The sequence below is a fragment of the Saimiri boliviensis genome, chromosome 5 (genome assembly GCF_048565385.1).
Source record: "Saimiri boliviensis isolate mSaiBol1 chromosome 5, mSaiBol1.pri, whole genome shotgun sequence".
Taxonomy (NCBI): Eukaryota; Metazoa; Chordata; class Mammalia; order Primates; family Cebidae; genus Saimiri; species Saimiri boliviensis.
The window spans coordinates 34,934,722-34,953,119 of record NC_133453.1 but is presented as its reverse complement, the minus strand read 5'-3'; the positions used below and the strand labels follow the sequence as shown (position 1 = coordinate 34,953,119).

Below are 18,398 nucleotides of genomic sequence, written 5' to 3'. Positions count from 1 at the left end.
GGCTCATACACACAAGTGCATGCACTCCCATGCCCACATGAGCCACACTCACGCACACACCACCATCCCAAAGACAGCCCAAATACACAATCATTTACTCACTGAGGGAGGAAAGAAAAGGTCTCATAGTGTTGCCTGCCAAGGCTGAGAAATGCAGGGGTCAGATAAGATAAAACTGGATATTAAAAACACATAAGACATGCTGTGTTTCTAAACGGTACCAGCGTGGTGTGTATACTGTGGATTAGCAGCAGTGTTAAAAGTTCAGATCGACTCAACTTTCCAATTAGGCATTCACGTGGCAAGTAAAGCTTTTTCCCTCCCAATATGAACTCCTTAGCATCTCCTTATGGTGACCACACACACAGTCCCCGTCACCATCTTCAGAGAGCAGGCCAGTGGAGCCCCACTCCACCCCCCTCCAGCCCCCGCACCCCGCTGCTGCTCACAGCACCCGTCAGAAATAAGCAAAGTGCTGCATTTGCTTCTTCCTTGCCAAAACAAAACAAAACAAAACAAAAACAAACAGAAAGCCTCTGCCTCATGCTTAATTCTCAGAGAACTGATGAATCTCTTTTCCTTGGATCTAGTTCCCCTATCCCTTTCTTGAGAGCTGGGGAGCCCTTTGTCAGTACGATGGAAGCAGGGTCAGGCACCGCTCCCCTTGGGCCTTCTCCAGGGTATCTGGCCCTAACTCTCTTTCCTTCCATTTCCTGGGCTCTTCTTCTTTCCTTGCTAACTTATTCTTCTTACTCCTCCTCACCTGCAATCGCTGTACAGGAAGCAGCAAAATCGAACCTGGGAGAGAGAAGTGACCAACAGGTTCTTCCTGGGTGCTCCCTGCTGCCAACCTTAGGACCCAGGTGGGAGGACTTCCCAGAGGAGGGGAGGGAGCAGCAAGCTGGGTGGGCTGGGGCACCCCTAGATATGGTGGATTTAGCTCCAGAGCAATGGTTTAAACTGAATATGCTGGACCAGCAAAAATCGGCTTCCCTTTTTGTCTTCAGCAGGATACTTCCCGTCATTTACTTACAAAAGGTATGGTGTCTTCAGTGGTGTGTTGTTAAATAGCTCTAACTTTTAACCATAGCAAGCAGGTAGGGTTGTTAAATGACGGAGTTCACAGTTCACGGGGAAGAGAGGACTGTGTTGTCGATGAGCTCTAGACTTCTCTGCTGCCCTTTGCCATTACTCAGAGCCATTCTAAGGTGGGGTTATAAACTCACACTGGGAACACATCACTGGATGGTGACCCTACTTCCATTCAGGCCATGCCTGGAGACTTTAAGAGCCCCATGACTCCCAGCCACTAACACGAATCTGCAAGTTTGTTAGAAGAAATGAGTCTATCTAAGAAACTACAAGCTTAAAGCCCAAAAACTTGGCAAGGATGTTGGATCCAGACAGGCACTCTGAGCCTCAGTTTTCTTATCCAATGAAGTGGAGATAATAATACCTACCTCCTGGGATATTATAGACATAATTGTTTATACTCAAAGGTATTTTGTTGCATCTGGCTGAAAAGTCTTCAAATATACCAGTTTCCCCAGTCCTCTGTCTCAGCCCTGTTGGTGTCCCCAGACACTTGGCATGCCCTGAATATCAGGAGCCGAAGCATCTAGTTCTCCTAAGCAGAAGAAATTGCTGATGGTTGCAGAGTTGGCTATAAGCAGATTTACAGAGTCCCTTGGTTGTTATAGCTATGACAGGTATGATTTAGAAGTGATGGTTGGTTAGTTGGTTTTTCCCTCCACCCTTATTCAAGAAAACCAAGAGAAACTCACATATACTTTGCTCCAGTTACTTTTTTTTCTTTTTTAACAGAGAGCACAAAAAAGCATAAAGTCCATATGGCAGTTATTGATCTGGGCCATCTGGAAAGCCAGGACTTGCTCCCACCATGTTGGATCAGAAGCTGTTTCAAAAAGCCTTCCCTCCCATAAGAGATATATTGGTCAGATGGGGACAGGGATGGATTTCATTACAGGGTGGGACTACAGTGAGAGGAAGCTGGAGCAGGACTCTGAAGGACTGTCTGCAATCCTGACCTACCACAAAGATCAGAGAGAACCAAGAAAGTGTTGACTGACGTAGGGCCATTGTAGGGAGAAGGTACCCCCTCATCATCTCACCCACTCATGGGTGGCGTGGCATCAGGTAACTAACAAAAACAACAATTATAAAATACTCTGCAAATATTCCTAGATTCCTGCAACATAAGGAAGAGAGAGTGTCAAGTTCAAGCTAGTGAGTGAGGTCTGGTAGCCCTAAAAGATGGCATTTTTACTTCATTTTAAATGAATATTCCACTTTTCTCTCTCTTCCTTAGCTTCTCAAGTGTTTTCCTTCTTCTACCTGCTCTCAGCCCAGAGGCAAAATCTTCCTTCCCTCTAAACGTTTCTGGGAAGACCCCTGATGATTTTCAAGTGAGCAGTGTGAGAAAATAATTTTTTTATGGTATTTCTTTAAAAAGCCCAAAACAACACACCCATGGATTATTTTTAAGCTTGATGAAAAGAAAATTCAACAGAACTTTCCCATCTCCTTCAAAGGCTGCTCAAGTGGCTGAGCTACAAACAGCAGTTTCAATAAGACGGTTTTGCATCTTACACTACAGGTATTTCAAGCTAACAACGATGCAACTGAGGTGGTTCTGAACAAGCTCCACGCTCCGCTGCTGACAAGGTTTGTTAGGATCCGCCCTCAGACCTGGCACTCGGGCATCGCACTCCGGCTGGAGCTCTTCGGCTGCAGGGTCACAGGTGAGGTGGGGGCTCCAACGAGGTTGGGGTGCTGATTGAGTCCTAGGCTCTGCTCCCTTTCAACTCTATGCAAATAGCATGACTATACTACATGACCTTCCCAGAAAGACTGGCTCAAGGACTCAAGCTCTACCAGAGTTTGTCTTTTTATTCATTCATTGATTCATTAGCCTTTCTGTGGATATGACACTTGAGCTTGGGGGTAAGTAAATGTTAGTTTGGGGATGACTGAAGGGAAAAGCATTTTGGGTTATGGGAACAGCATGTGGGAAGGAAAGAGCAGTGATAACACATATGAAGTAAAGAGCTGATACTGACACCAGGAGTTTTCTTCTACTTGGCAAAACGATCATTAGGAAATATTTTATTCGGCATATATTTTTTAAGCACCTACGATTTCTATTATTAATAGCTAACATTTATGGAATGGTAACTATGTACAGATTTCATTCTAAGCACGTAAGATGTAACATCTTTTATTATCCTCATAAGGACTCTGTAGGTATTATTCTCCTCACTTTAAAGGTGAGGAAACCAAGACTTAGAGAGCTAGAGCCGTGGTTTGAATCTAGGCAGTTTCAGTCCAAAGCCCCTGCTTTCAAATAACACTCTCTGCTGCCTCAAACAGCAGCCAAGAGCTGTGCACGGTACTGTGGATACAATGGTAGGTACAACAGTCTCAGTTCTATGTGGGCATATGGACAAGTTGGGCAGATATACTGATAAACTCATAAATACATGTAAAATCAAAACTATGATCAATGTCTGGAAATAGAGGCTTGTGGTCCTTGAAAGTGTATTGTAGGGGATTTGACCCAGTCCAGGGGCTCAAGGAAAGAGAGACTTCTTTGAGGAGTTGATGATTGAGGTGAGGTTAGAAGGCAAATAACCGACATGACCTAGTGAAGAGGGGAGGGAAAGCACACCAGGCAATGGTCAACTTTCTCAATGGCTCTGTGGCAAGAGGGACCAAAAGAAAAGGTAAGGGGTGTGGACACAGCATATGGGCTGAAAACCAAGGTGTGTGGATTGGAGAAGACCAGAGTGGGAGTTGAGGCTAATGCAGGGGGTGCAGATGGGAGATGGTGACGGCTGGATCAGCCCCAGACATTTATGGACAGACCAATCCCCTTTATCTTGTGGGCTCAGCCCAGGGCCAGCAAGTTGCCTCTTTGGCCTGGAATTGTCTTCAGTGGACATCCAACCACATGCCTTTCCCCTAATCATTCCGGCTCTGACAAGGAGTGCTCCAAGTGTGACCCTGTTTGAGGCTTCTAGTTAAAACACCTGTGTTTACTCCATCTCTGCCTCTCCACCTGCCTTTCTTGTTCATCATCTTGCCTGTGTTTTCCAACAATCCTGTGAGGTAAGGTGGGCCAGGGACTGATGAGGAAGCCTAGACTCAAAGAAGCTAAATAGCTTGCTCGAAGTCACCCAACTAGGAGGTGACAGAGCCAGGATCTGAAGCCACATTTTCTCAATTCAAATTTTCTGCTCTTAGAACATTTACACAAAGACCCTGTTGTCTTTGAATGGGATCAGTTCATAATAATCCTGTCTAGGGAACTATTTTCTGTCCCTTTCCTGTTGCTGTTCCAGGCCCATCAGCAAAGATTTAGGTAAAGCTCATTCTCTGGAAGACTGAAAGGAGAGAACCAGTGATTTTGAAGAAGGGAGACAACCTGGATCTTTTTTATCCATAGCTCAGTTTGCAAGGATGTAATGCACGCTGACTATAAACCCTGCGTTGCCTGACGTCATTTATTCATACATTCTCCACTCAGTCATTTGCTCCACACATCTGATGTGCCAGGCCCACACTGGGAATGGGACATAGAGACAGGAACAAAATCAATGGGGTCTCTGACATCATAGAACTTTCAAGCTAGGGAGCATGATAGATAATAAACAAACACAAGTACTGGATAAACTAGAACAAGCATATGAAGAAAAAGGGCAGGGTGCTCTGAATGAAACCAATTTATTGTAGATTGAAAATTTGGGTACAGCCTTTCTGCGGATATGACGCTTGAGCTTGGGGGTAAGTGAATGTTAGTCTGGGGATGACTGAAGGGAAAAGCATTTTGAGTCATGGGAGCAGCGTGTGTAGGGATCCGAGGCAGGAAAGAGCAATGATAACACATATGGAAGTAAAGAGTTGATACTGACGCCAGGAAGGTTTCCTTCTACTTGGCAAAAGATCACTAGGAAATAGTTCAATGCTTAGCTGAGTTCCCCTGTGCTCACTGTCCCTAAGAGGGTCAGTGGGGACTAGTGTCATCCACAGGGATGTGCAGACATACATTCTGAGAGTCCTTGGTTAGGGCTGTAAGCACAGTTAATGGCCACTTGATACTTAAATATGCCAGGCACTGTCCTGTGAGCTATTAGATAGTAACTAACAGAATCTTTGCAACAGCCCCCAAGAGGTAGGCACCTCTATTAGCTCCCCGTTAGATCTAAGGGAACTAAGGCAAAGAGCAATTAAATAACTTGCCCAAGGTCATCTGACTGTAAGTGGCAGTGTGAACACGAGCAAAGCAGTCTATCTGCAAGTCCGGGCTCGTCACCACAGTGCTCTACACATTCACCATGCGAAGAAATCAGTGCTGACTTAGTACTTGACAGTTGGGCTCTATTGCAGCTTTCTCCTTATGGGGGATAGTGCCTGGTTAGCAGGTGTCAGCCATGACCTCTGGTATCTTCCTCTCCTCTCTACAGATGCCCCCTGCTCCAACATGCTGGGGATGCTCTCAGGCCTCATTGCGGACTCCCAGATCTCTGCCTCTTCCATCCACGACTACCTCTGGAGCCCCAGCTCAGCCCGCCTGGTCAGCAGCCGCTCGGGCTGGTTCCCTCGAGTCCCTCAGGCCCAGCCGGGTGAGGAGTGGCTTCAGGTGGATCTGGGAACACCCAAGACTGTGAAAGGTGTCATCATCCAGGGAGCCCGCGGAGGAGACAGCATCACTGCAGGGGAATCCAGGGCGTTTGTACGCAAGTTCAAAGTCTCCTACAGCCTAAATGGCAAGGACTGGGAATACATTCAGGACCCCAGGACCCAGCAGCCAAAGGTAGGCTGTTCTTGGAGGCCTCTGTAACCTTACCCTCAACTAGGAGGCTAAGCAGGGTGCAGGGAGTTGAGAATGCTGATGTCTCATCTAAACAGTTGTCATCCCACTCCTGAAATCCAATAAAACAAATACCAGTTGGGAGATTACTTTGTGCCAGACACTATGCTAAATACCTTATTTGGACTCTTGTTTGTTTGTTTGTTTCTTTGTTTTTGAGATGGAGTCTCGCTGTGTCACCCAGGCTGGAGTGCAGTGGCACAATCTCAGCTCACTGCAACATCCGCCTTCTGGGTTCAAGCGATTCTCCGGCCTCAGTCTCCTGAGTAGCTGGGATTACAGGCTATGCTACCACACCCAGATAATTTTTGTTCTTTTAGCAGAGATGGCGTTCAACCATATTGGTCAGGCTGGTCTCGAACTCCTGACCTTAAGTGATCCACCTGCCTCGACCTCCCAAAGTGCTGGGATTGTAGGCATGAGCCACCACGCCTGGCCTGGACTCCTTTTTTAATCTTCACAACATCTGTGCAAAGTAGATCTTTTTGTCACTCCCATTTTAGAGATGATAAACTGATGCTTGTCATCATGCCCAGGGTCACACAGTTCACCTGTGGTAGAGCCGATTCAGAAGTCTGACTCCAAAGTCCAAATGCCTAACCACCACTGAACACTGCCTTTTTATAAAGTTCAACACTCTTTATACACTCTTTCAGCTAAAGTTTCCTTGAAATTGGCCAGACATCTAAAGGGGATGTGTTTTTTGGAGGCCAAGCTATAGAAACTAGAGTTTACTTCCAAAAATAATGATGTTTTTCTGAATGTCGCTGCATTCCTTTGTGTTCTCCTAGTTTTGACAGCTTAGATCTTTCCTGCCTCTCAAACTGAGGCAAGAGAGAAGGAAGAGAAACTCACCCCAAGCCAGAAGTTCAGGCTAGTACAGCTTACCCTCCTGCCACCAGAGTGAAGACCAACCTTCAATACAGACACAAAGAGTCCCAGAAGGGGAGGAGGCATCATGGCTCTGTCTCCTGGCAGGCCAGGCTCTCTGATTCTTATTTCTAGCTACCCCTTGTTTTTCTTAAAAGAACAGGTTCCTAAAAAAGAAAGGAGTGTTGCCTGTCTCTGGGCTACCTTTGCTAAGCAAATGTTTCCATTCTGAATACAGAGGCAAGAGCTAGCTTGGAGGTTTTATGATGCTGAGGTAAACCCCCAGTTCTCAATTCCAGAGGCTTGGAAAGGCTCAGGGCTCAGTCACTGGAACCTTGCATCGATGCAGCAGAAGCTGGACCACAGGCTTCCCCAGGGAGAGCTGAGCCTGGTGCTTCTTGGGAAAGGAGTTGATCTTTGCCATTGTCAGAGACAGCCCTATCCGAGACAGTGCTTCCTGTTCAGAATTGTGAACCCAGGGCATCCTGACAACTGGAGTGGTCCTGCAGGATTCCTGGGGGCTAATCAGCTGCAGGGCCTGGCCACCCTACTCCTGTCCTTCCCCCGGATGAGTGTCTGCAAGTGTACTCTAGGCTGGTCCTCCATCCAGCTCCACCAAAGCAGCTCCTGTTCCCCGCGTCATCAGTTTTATGTACTGCGACTCCATGTGAGGTTTCTTTCGACAGGAGTGCATCCCCTAAACAAAGGTTTGGGAAACAGTCTAAGACTATCGATGTATGACCAGAGGACAGTGTCATTGGCCTAAAAAAGAAAGGGATCATTTTCCCGTCAGGTGCTCAGTGAGTTAGGAACTATCAGTCAGCCTGGGCTACCTCAATTGAGGCTTTCACACATTAGGAAAAGAAGAGTTTCTTTCTCGGTAGACCAGGAATTCGGAGCAGTTCAAAGATTGCCCACACAGCATCCATCTGCCTCTCTCTAGCCAAGATCAGCTGATAATGCATTCGGAGCCAAATTCTTCCCCAGGTACTCCATTTCAGTCACCAGGTAAAAGACACAACCTGGAAATTGCCACCTTTGTTTACTCCCTATTTTCCATCTTTCTGGGTCCCTAACTATCTGCCAAATGAATAAAACCCTTGGTCTGAAAATGAAGCCTCTGTACATTGGAATGTCCCAGTGACCAGGAATCACCCGGGAAGCTGCCTTCCTGGCTGAAGGCACAGGGCAGAGAGCAGAAGGGGAAGGAAAGGGAGGAAGGTGATAGGGAGTGGGTCCCACGCCAGAAGGGCTGAGTGGCCTCTCTCCCTGCAGCTGTTCGAAGGGAACATGCACTACGACACCCCTGACATCCGGAGGTTCGATCCCATCCCGGCGCAGTACGTGCGGGTATACCCGGAGCGGTGGTCGCCGGCGGGGATTGGGATGCGGCTGGAGGTGCTGGGCTGTGACTGGACAGGTGAGACGACACTTCCATCTCTTTACATCTCACCCACATGGTCCTCTGACCCTGGCATCCCATGAGGCCCTGGGAGGGGTGTGGAGAGGGCAGCCCTCCCAGGAGCTGGAAACCTGCAGACCTCTGCTGTGTTCTCCTGCCTCAGACCACAGGTACCGCAGCCTCTGGATTCAGGACAGTTTCTCAAGGGTTGCACTTTGTCTTTTTTAAAGGATCATTTCAGTTCTCCAACTTGAGTCTCTCAAAAACAAATCATAACCACACACCACCCACCCAAATTCAATTAGACCCTGGCTCTTCAGGCCAGAGGGCTGTGGCTGTTGATTTAGGGAAGAAAAAAAACCTCATGATAATAAAGTAATCGGTTTATGTCTGAATCTGGACTCCAGATGTCAGTGGCTAAGAGACTTCATTTTCATTTCAGAGCCACATCTGTAAAAGGCATTTATTTACTCGGGAGGGACCCTGTTGCAGGGAGGTGATGCAGGCAGGACTCCTTCTCAGGGTCCTGCTCATTCCTGCCAGGTGGCCCAGGCCTCGGGGAACACCTCTCATCCTCCCAAATGAGGGTGAGGCCCACTGAGGGTGCCCACCCTTCCTGGTTTCCAAGGGAGGGCCCTGCCCTTCTGAGTCAGACCCTACCTTCCTTTCCTCTGGGCACGGGCCCTCCTCCCTCAGCAGAGCTGGCACCAGCTCTTCCTCGCTACTCACTCACGCCTGCCAAAAGGAGTTCGTGGGAGCCACTGGGGCTCAGGGCCTGCCAGAGCAGCCACCAGCCTGAGCTACCCTGCCCTCCTCCACCAGGGCCCCAGGTGTCCCTGTCTTCCTGTCTGTGCCGTACCTGTCATGGGCTCAGCCGGCAGAATGGTGTGAAGGATTAATAAGGGCATGTCGAAGAAGTCCTTTTGGCTCCTAGGGAGAAAAATGCTGCCTGTATGCTGGCTACGGCAGCTCAGGGAAGCCCCGTTGAGGCCCACGGGCTGGGAAATCGGCCCAAATTAGCCTCCTCACTTTTGAATTGAAGGCAGCCCCAGCGAACACATCTTCGTAGGAGACACTTTAGTCCCCATTACCTGGGGAGGAGGCCAGAGTTCCCTGCAGCCTGCTAAATGTGTGTCACCTGTCCTCTCTCAGGTGTGGAAAACCTCCCCCCGCCAGTACAAGCTGGCTTCATTTATGACTGCACTGGAATCGGGCTCAGTGCTGTGGGGGATCCAGGAGCTTCTAAGCCAGTGGCTTTCACACGTTTCTGCCCATGATACACAATTTAAAATAAATTTCCTTCACAACCTGCTTCACCTATAAACACTCACACACAGTTGTGCGTGTGGGTACGGTATATTGGTGAGTGCTTGGACTCTGGAGACAGATTGCCAAGTTCAAGTCCTGCCCCTGCCATTTGCTGGCTGCATAACCTTGGAAAAGTCAGTCTCTCGGCGCCTTGGTTATCTTAGCTGAAAACTAGAGATGACAGTAGTCTATCTACACCTGCCCTAGGGTCATTATGAGGATTAAATGAACGAATGGATATGAAGTGCTTAGACTACTGCCTGTCACCCAGCAAACCTGTTATGATGAGCACATGTAACTGAAACAAAAGGTTCCCAAAGCAATGGTCATCTTAACCATGGAAGTGCACTCCAAAATATTATAGTCGATATGTTTAAATGCTGGTCACGACCTCTTCAATGGATTCTACAATCCCATGATGAGAGTGATATGTGGTTTGGAAAATATCACAGACCTGGCCCAATTCCTCTTTCATAGACAAGGAGAGTGGAATCTGCTCCCCAGAGAGTGGAAGCCACTTGCCAGAGGCCACTCAGCTGGTTGAAGGCCACCTCATTCTTCTCCCTATCCTTTGCCCTTTGATGCCGCACCCTCCCAGTCTGGCCAGCGGGACAGTTGCTAATGACCTCTTTTCCTCACCGCTCCCAACCCCAACCTGCCCCAAATTACACCGGTGATGGTCAGCAACAGGTTTCTCATTTCAAAGCTCTGCCTGGCCATTCCTCGGAAGATCAGAGTTGAGGAGCATTACCCTCTGCCCAGCCTCCTTTCCTTTGAAGTCTCTGACATCTGGTTTCAATTTCAGGGGGAGCGCTGCTGTTTGATGGGCAGTTACCTCGGAGAGCCCAGTACAAACAGAGCACAAACAGTATAAACACGAGGCCTCCGTTCCCCCCGCACCTCCACTTTCATTTACACGCCCTGCCCTCTGGTGCCTCACAGCCCCTGGGCTTAACATTCTCTACACCAATCAGCTGACCCATTTTGCTACCTAACATTTCCAGAAACTGTTCTCCGTAGGTCACGCGGCTATGTTTGCTTTTCAAATTTCCATCTGTTTCTCCCACCGATCCTTGGTTCACTTCTTCATCCCTATCCCAGAGGATAACAGGAAAAGTAATGGGCTGGGCTGGGCTGCTGCCGCCAAATAATTTCACAGGGCTGCTTCACCTGTCCATCGGTTTGTTTGTGTTTCAAATAATTATGTTTTGCCTTCCCACCTTGTAGTTTGCTTTACAGTTGAGTTTCTATGACACAGTGACAAATTTGAACTTACAAATTAGGACGCTTCGAGCTTATTTACTATTTACTGTTAGCAAGAGGCAGACATGGCCGAGGGAAGTATAAAAGGTTATGTGCGTAGTATTTAATAGCAGAAAGGTGGGAAGTCGACCGTGAAAAAGCTACTCAGTGTATTTAGCAATTTCCTCCGGCTCCTGCTTTTATTAAATGGTATCCTGAAGGGTGCCTGACAAAGGCGCCTAATCGCATACAATAGTGCAAAAGAGCGTGTATAGAAATGAGAGGGACAAGACACCGTGGTCTTGTGGAAGGACAGCTCTGGGGTGAAGACACCACCCCAAAACACATGGACTTGAGCACAGGTTTCTAGAACCCCTTTCACCCCACCCAGGGCCTGACTCATAGCTCCATTCACTCCCTCCATAGTTGCTGGATGAATGACGGGCATGAGCAAATAAGCAAATGAAGAGGTGAATGAATCACCTAGAGCTGAGGTCACAGCCCACTGCCTGCAGCCAGGTTTGGCCTAGCAAGGGTTCAAGGCATGCTTCTTAGTACAACATTTTTAATAAGCTGCCAACTTTTAAAGTCTGGAGATTTCACATAGGGATTTTGGTCTTCTTGTTGGTGGAAGGAAAGGAGGAAATATTTGGAAGTCCTGGCCTGGCCACACTGGGCCACCTCCCCTCCAGGCACCAATCTGCTGGAGCCAGTCATGGAGGTCTCCTTTAAACCAAGCAGGCATGATCCCAGCTGTCACCACTTCCTCTCTCTCCAACCCTCCCCTGCCCCCACCACCTGTGTCTGCTCTCCTCACTTACAGGAGGTGTTTGGATCCAGGAAACATTTGAATTTGCCACCCTGACTTAAAGGCATAGCCCCAAATCACTTTCACCATGTAGAGTCTGAAACCTTTAAATCCATAGCCCCGTCCATCCAGTTTTGTGCAAACATGAACCAGAGTATGCTTTGGTCCTTCCTGGGAGTCAGCGTCGCCTGTCACCCACCTCCATTATTGTCTCACGTGGCTGTTTGTGCTAGCCTCTGGGCCTCTACCGTGGAGTAAAGAACGTGGGTTTGGGTCCCTACCTCCGTCCCTGCTGGTTCTGCAACCCAGGGCCATTCTCATTCTACTCGGGCGATGCCCAGCCTCACTGACAGCACACAGATGTGACTGCAGAGCTTTGTGCACATGTGTGCCTCTTCTTTGCCTTCTCTAAAAGCCCAAGCTTCATTTTTGGCATCTTCCTCCTGCTGGGTTGCAACACAGGCTGCTGCAGCATTCTCTTCTCTTCCTTTGCCCTTACATAGACTCCAAGCCCACAGTAGAGACGCTGGGACCAACCGTGAAGAGTGAAGAGACAACCACCCCCTATCCCCTAGAGGAGGAGGCCACGGATTGTGGGGAGAACTGCAGCTTTGAGGATGGTAAGCACATCCTGCATCCAGATGGCATGGGTGCAGACTAGTCAGAGTGGGAGCTGGCCTGTGGCTGGGCAGGAACCGAGGGGTCCCCTGGGTCAGAGATCCAGGGGATCTCAGGGAAGGGGTAAGAGAGGTAGGGATACTCAGGGGTTTGGGACAGTGGCTATTTACAACCAACATAGAAGCATTCAGATAGTTTAACAACCAGTACAGCCCTATTGCTGTGAACCCAGACCTCAGGTGAGACAAGGATGCCTCCAAAGAGAACTCCTCCTCCTTTAAGAAGTCTCATTTGTTGAGGCCTCACTATCTTGCTTGTCTGCCAAAGGAAAACCATTCTCAACCTTAGAATTCACAGCTCTGATAGTTTTTCCTGTGAAGCTGTGTCTGTACACTACAGCCAAGTGAAGATATGGCGGTCAGCAGGGTGATTTGGTCCATGAAGCACAATAGTTGGGTTAATTCAGTAGTTAACTGTGACTTAATTGTGTTTCCCTGTGTCGTTCGCCGCCACTAATTTGAGATAGTATAACAGTGATGATTCTATGAGATAGTGCATTTAGCAGCATCACTTACCCACCAAAAAAAAAAAGGAAGAAAAAGAAAAGAAATAAATAAGTTAAAAAGTAAAAAAAAAGAAAAGAAAGAAAGAAAGAAAAAAAAAAAGCGCATTGTATCCTGTGTAACTGGAGTGCACACGAGAGACAAAGGCAGAAATGTAAAAAGGCATCTTCAACCATTCCCTCAAAACTCAGGGGCTCCGTATTTCTAGATGGGTCTCATCACATGGGAAATCTACATTCCTTTCATTTATCTTCGGAGCATATCCAAGTCAGATAAAAACAATAATTGGCAGAACCCAGAAGTAAGTCACATTTTAAATCATACTGCTAAGGTCACCAAGTAAGAGGACATTTCTAATAAACCACAAATTTTGGGACACCTGGCATTTTGGCTAGACTGTTAAGCTTGATAGCCTCAACGTACAGTAAATTAGTGATCATTACTAAATGTTCATTAAACAAAATGAGGGAAGACTGGCAAAGAGACTAGAGAAGCGATGGAGACATAAAGAGGTAAGTAGATGGGTGGCGGAATCTCTGGAACCTGCAAGCACAGCCATTTGACAGGAAGAGAAACTGCACTGATGGAGTGGATGACTCCAGAAAATGGCTACAAAGAAGAATGGGAGAAAAGCCAGAAATAAATGCTGAAGTTATGTGAATGAAAAAGCAGTAATTTAATTCATATGCTTTTGGGACTGTGCTTTCATATTATTGTGTGGGTGGGGGACGCTGTTGGTCAGGGTTAGTTGAATACAGAATTCTGACATTTTAATGAACTTGTTTTTGTTTTATGGAGAGAAGGAGAGTTGGAGAATCTTCCAAGACATGCTTTAGATAGTGTGCAAGCCAAAAGTGGAAGCATGGGGAGTTAAGATACAACACTGGATTTGCAGAGTTAGCTTGTCGGGGAACCTGGAGCGGAGGTTCTGTCTCAACGACAATCAAAGGAAAAATTAAGGATTCTGCTGCAGAATTTCAGAAGTTTATTTTTAATATGATTTTCCCGTTTATAGTGGTTTGTTTCATTTGAGGTTTCTTTGATGGTTCCTCCCTTCTCTTTTTGCAAAAGATTTTTTTTTTTTTGTAGACTTCGGTTCCTGAGATAGAGTATGCATGTAAACATTACAGAGGAATTATGCTATATTGAATTACTTCATATTTTTGAAAGGGAAAAATAGAAATTCAGAAATTGTTGGGAGAAGGGGATGGTAAGGGCTGAGGCCTGGCTTTTCCAAGCCACAGGTTGATGTTTCTGTAATAGATTCCATGTGTTTCTTCTCAACTCAAGCTGACTTTGGCCAAGGGTGGGCAAACATTAAATATCCTGTCCTGGAAAGGGGAGGCATTCACAGGGCCTGGTGGCAATCTTCCTCCTCCCTCTGACACCAGCAGTGCCCTGCCCCCCAAAAGGTGAGCCCTCCTCACCCCTATGGTGAGTAATTTGTTTCTACCAGTCTATGGCTCCCTTTAGACTTCCTAACCTGGATTCTGAGCCTTCCCCACGGAAATTCCTCTCTAAGAACCCTGGGAAGGGAAGTGAGAAGGGCAGAGACCCCACTTCCTCCCTGCTACCAGCATTGGCCAGCATTTTTCCGCTGCCTCCACAGCCACTGCCGACAAACATCCAAATTTGGGTTCCCATTTCCTCTTTCCCCACCTCCACACCACCTCCACTTAGTCACATATTTGGCATGAGCTCATACTGGATTTTTGGAGCTGGGTGGAACCTCAGCAGAAACTCTCTTGGTTCTGTCTTCAGGCTTAGGCAGGTGAACCACCGAAGCAGACAGGACACCATTGTGTCATTAGTTCTTAGATTCCCATGGGGAAAGCATTCGCCACCTCCCTGGGGTCGCAGCCTCCAGGGATCCAGCACGATATGAAATTATTTTTCCTGCTGGTCAGCACAGAGCTGAGCGGCTGGCTGGTCTGGCCCCTTCAATTTGCTCTTAACATGCCAAACTTCCCACCGGGCATACCTCCCCATGGAGTTGCTGAACTGTCCCAGTCTTCAGAAATAGAGACGGATCACAAAGAGGTGAAGCGTAGCAAACAAGCCTTCCTTGTTTCTGAGGTCACTTTCTCCTCACTGGGCAGAACCTCCCAGGCATTTCAGTTTCTCTGGATGCTAATGGGCTGCCCCATCTCCTCTGAGAGCCAGGTTGGCAGGAGATGAGATAATACTTTTTTTGGGAGCCAGCCTTCCACCAAGGCACTGGGGAGACATTCTTCTTTGGCATTTAGGAAACAGCAGTTTTCACATTTGTCTGCTCTCCGAGGTGGACAGAAGAGGCTGATTAGAGCCTGAAGCCATTTGGTGGCCTCATTTATAATTGCTTACTATGGGAACCACTGGCAGACTTGGCTTTCATGCCTGGGAAGGATGAGACCAAAGCCTGACCCGAAAGCCAGTGATCGCCAAGATGAGTTAAATGAATAAGCAAAGGAAGCCACTTCTTTCTCTGCTCTCCACTCAGGCCTTGCCAGCCATTTAAATAGCACCACTGTGGCTGTTCTCTGAACCCACTTCATTTGCCTTCCTTTGGGTTATTTTTTTCCCCCTTTTAGACAAAGATTTGCAGCTCCCTTCGGGATTCAACTGCAACTTTGATTTCCCCGAGGAGCCCTGTGGTTGGATGTATGACCATGCCAAGTGGCTCCGGACCACCTGGACCAGCAGCTCTAGCCCAAACGACCGGACGTTTCCAGGTAAGCCAGCCGTGAGTGAAGAGATGAAAGAGTTAAGGCTAGCCTGTTCCACATTCTTCAACCCCAGATTCCCTCATAAGCCTCATAACTTCCCACCGCAGAGAAATCCTCTGTTCTTTGCCCACAAACCACCACAGTCTTTGCTCAAGACGTCACCTCACAGAATAGCCAGTTGGTGGTTTCCAGCCTCTCCTGTGATTACAGCACAGCCTGGAAGCTGGGAGGGACCAGGGGAAGCCAAGATAGAAGAAAGAAGACAAAGAAAGAAGGGGCCATTGGGAGGCCCTAGGAGATGGAGCGAGTCAATGTCCTCTTGTTCCCACAGCCAGCACTCACTGCCACTATCACAGAGCTCCTTGTCAACTTCAAGCTGGGTACTGTTCCTAAAATGGCTCATGGGGAGACCACTGGCCTTGAACCTGGCTGATACATCTCTTCGGGTGCCATTGCTTCTATAGCAAGTCAAGTTGAGGGGCCAGAATGCTGCCATGCCCATGGGTATCTAGCAGAGCTGCCTGGCACTTGGCCTCTAGAAGGGTATTGCTGGAAGTCCTAGATACATTGTTAAGCCCACCCTTTTAGTTTCAAAAAGCCAGATTTCAGAAGCCTTTCCTGGCACTGCTGACAAGAAGGGGTTGCCTCTAGCCCTTCTAAACAGGTAGAAGCAAGAATTGTCTGCTATCTCCACTGTTAGGGGCTTTGACAGCAGTATGGTGGTAAATGTTTAGCAATAGACTTTTTAGAGATTTAAAAAAAAAAAAAAAAACCTGCTTTATAATGTTTGTCACTTTCAGTGGTGTAAATACTCTCACCATGGTTCAACTTAAGCAACCAACACAACATCATTGGAGACAGAGTTGAGAAGTCAGTGATAGGGCATTATATCGTTTTTTTCTCCCATCATGCAAATACAGTAGACAGAAATGATCCCAGAAGTATAGATACTCATAAAATGTACTAAGATAACTAGGAAGTGTTGGGTTCAGAGGATTTGTTACCTTTATTTTTTAATATAATTTATTGAATTATAAGTTTATGTAATTTTTACTAATGAATACATTTAACAACTGGCTTGCAAAACATTTGACAAGAAGCTGTCACAGGCTGGTACACCTCGGCTCCAGCACCACACTCAGTGACTGAATTCTGTACCTCTGGCCTGGGCCTGAGACCTCCACAAGCATTGGAGAAGAGAGGGGTAAATTCTGGAAATTTAGTAGATGAGTTTGACAGGGTTCAATGGGAAAAAGCTAGGAAATAAAAGGGGGAAGGGGTCTTCCCTTCTGCAGGCTTCCTTAGAACTGCTTCTCACCCCAAGCACTGGCATGTCCCCTCTTCCCAGGGGCGGTAGTAGGACAGACGCTAGGAGAGCACTTGGAGCTGGCCTCCTGACACAGCCCACACTTGCTTCCCCGGAGGGTCACAGTGCCTGATCTGGAGAAAAACATTTTCATATTTCAAGTGTTTATCTCTTCAGCATTTGAGTGCTCAGAGAGATTAATATCTGAAGATCACCATGGCCTCAAGCAACAGAAGAGAACACTTACCCCAGTCCAGCCTTCATCACCCTCCCTTCTCTGTTCACTGCAATAATGTTTAATTAATATAATGAGCCTCCTGCACGTTGGGAAAAAATACTTATTTTTATAACCCAGCCTGGATTTTTCATTTCATTTCCACTCCTTTGAGACTGCATCCAATTAATTCATGGTTGTTCCCAACCCCCATGTTTTATCCGAATGTAAAGAAGGTTTGTGGGGGTCTGTGTAGGTGTGCATATTCTAGTGTTAATGTGTGCATGAGTGTGTTTGTGGTTTCTCTGTGTGTGTGTGTGTGTGTGTGTGTGTGTGTGTCTGTATGTATCTCAGCAAAGGCACTTTGAATAAAAGGATATATAGCCTGGGCCCTCTGCAGGCTGGGGAGCTTGGGTGGCTCTTATTCAGTGTCTGTCCTCAGGTTCATTCTAATGATTCTGGCCTCCTCCCTTGTACTCTTCAAAGCATATTTACTCTGGGAGTGTCTGAGGGCAGCCCTACCCAGGCCACAAGGCCACCAATTACTGAGTCACAGTTCTAGGGGAGTTAAGTGACCTTCCTTTGACCCTGGCCTGGACCTCTGTTTCTTCACCCGTTCACCACCACCTCCTCCTCATCCAGTCCTCGCCTTCACCTGAAAGCCCCTACGGTTGACCCTTGCTACTGGTTGGGAATTCTAGTCTTTGTGCTCCTTCCAGTTGATTCATTACACCCTGTGGTTTGGGAGGGCTTTTCAGAGCAAGCTCACAAAGCGGGCAGAAGTCCAACCTTTGGCTGAATGGATGGGGACAGAGAGAAAATTAGGGCCATAAGGAACTGTTAAATCTAATGTTGTTTCTCCCTTATGATATTGAAAGGGAAAATAATTATTTTGCTATTCCAGAGGAATCCCTGAAGTTTGGGAAAGTGGCACTTGTAACCTGCCTCCAGGAAACAAAATCATAATATTGTTCCCAGACCCTTTGCCTCTCTCCTCTGATGATTTTATGAACCGTTCTCTGTATTTCCCATTTTCCTTCTCCTTACAAAGCTCCATATTGGGCTTTAAGCAAAAGAAGAGAGAAAGCCCTTTCTGTTCAGGGTGGTCCTTTCTTCTTCTTAGGAAAAAAAAAGGGGAGGCCCTGAGGGGCTTGGGGAGAAGGGAAGCAGCTGGCTTGGTCGGGGGCAGAGCAACTGCTAATGGGTTGGGAGCGGCTGGCGCCCACGGAGTCAGCCCTGAAAGCCTGTTCTGTGCCACACTTGCCATCCACAGAGGGGACTGTCCTACTCTTCACGAGTGTGTGCCATATGCTTTATCCCCTTATGAGACAGGCAAACAGAAGTAATGAAATTTAAGAAAGGAGGTGTATCCATCAAGGACGGGGGGCATCGGGGTAAAGGGAAAGGTGGGCAGGAGAGCAACTAGCCGAGTTACAGTGCCCAACATGGGCCATGTGATTAGCAGGGCCGTG

At 47.5% G+C, this 18,398-nt stretch overlaps 1 protein-coding gene across 3 annotated transcripts in view; it reads left to right on the top strand.

Annotated features, from left to right (window-relative positions):
• NRP2 (neuropilin 2) overlaps positions 1–18,398 on the top strand; it is a 117,190-nt gene that overhangs the window by 56,866 nt on the left and 41,926 nt on the right. For all 3 annotated transcript variants that reach the window (XM_010336410.3, XM_074399190.1, XM_074399191.1), the window contains 5 exons: positions 2,618–2,762; positions 5,484–5,833; positions 8,036–8,180; positions 12,024–12,140; positions 15,272–15,412. In XM_010336410.3, coding sequence (XP_010334712.2) covers positions 2,618–2,762; positions 5,484–5,833; positions 8,036–8,180; positions 12,024–12,140; positions 15,272–15,412 — 898 coding nt within the window. The remainder of the gene's footprint in view (positions 1–2,617; positions 2,763–5,483; positions 5,834–8,035; positions 8,181–12,023; positions 12,141–15,271; positions 15,413–18,398) is intronic.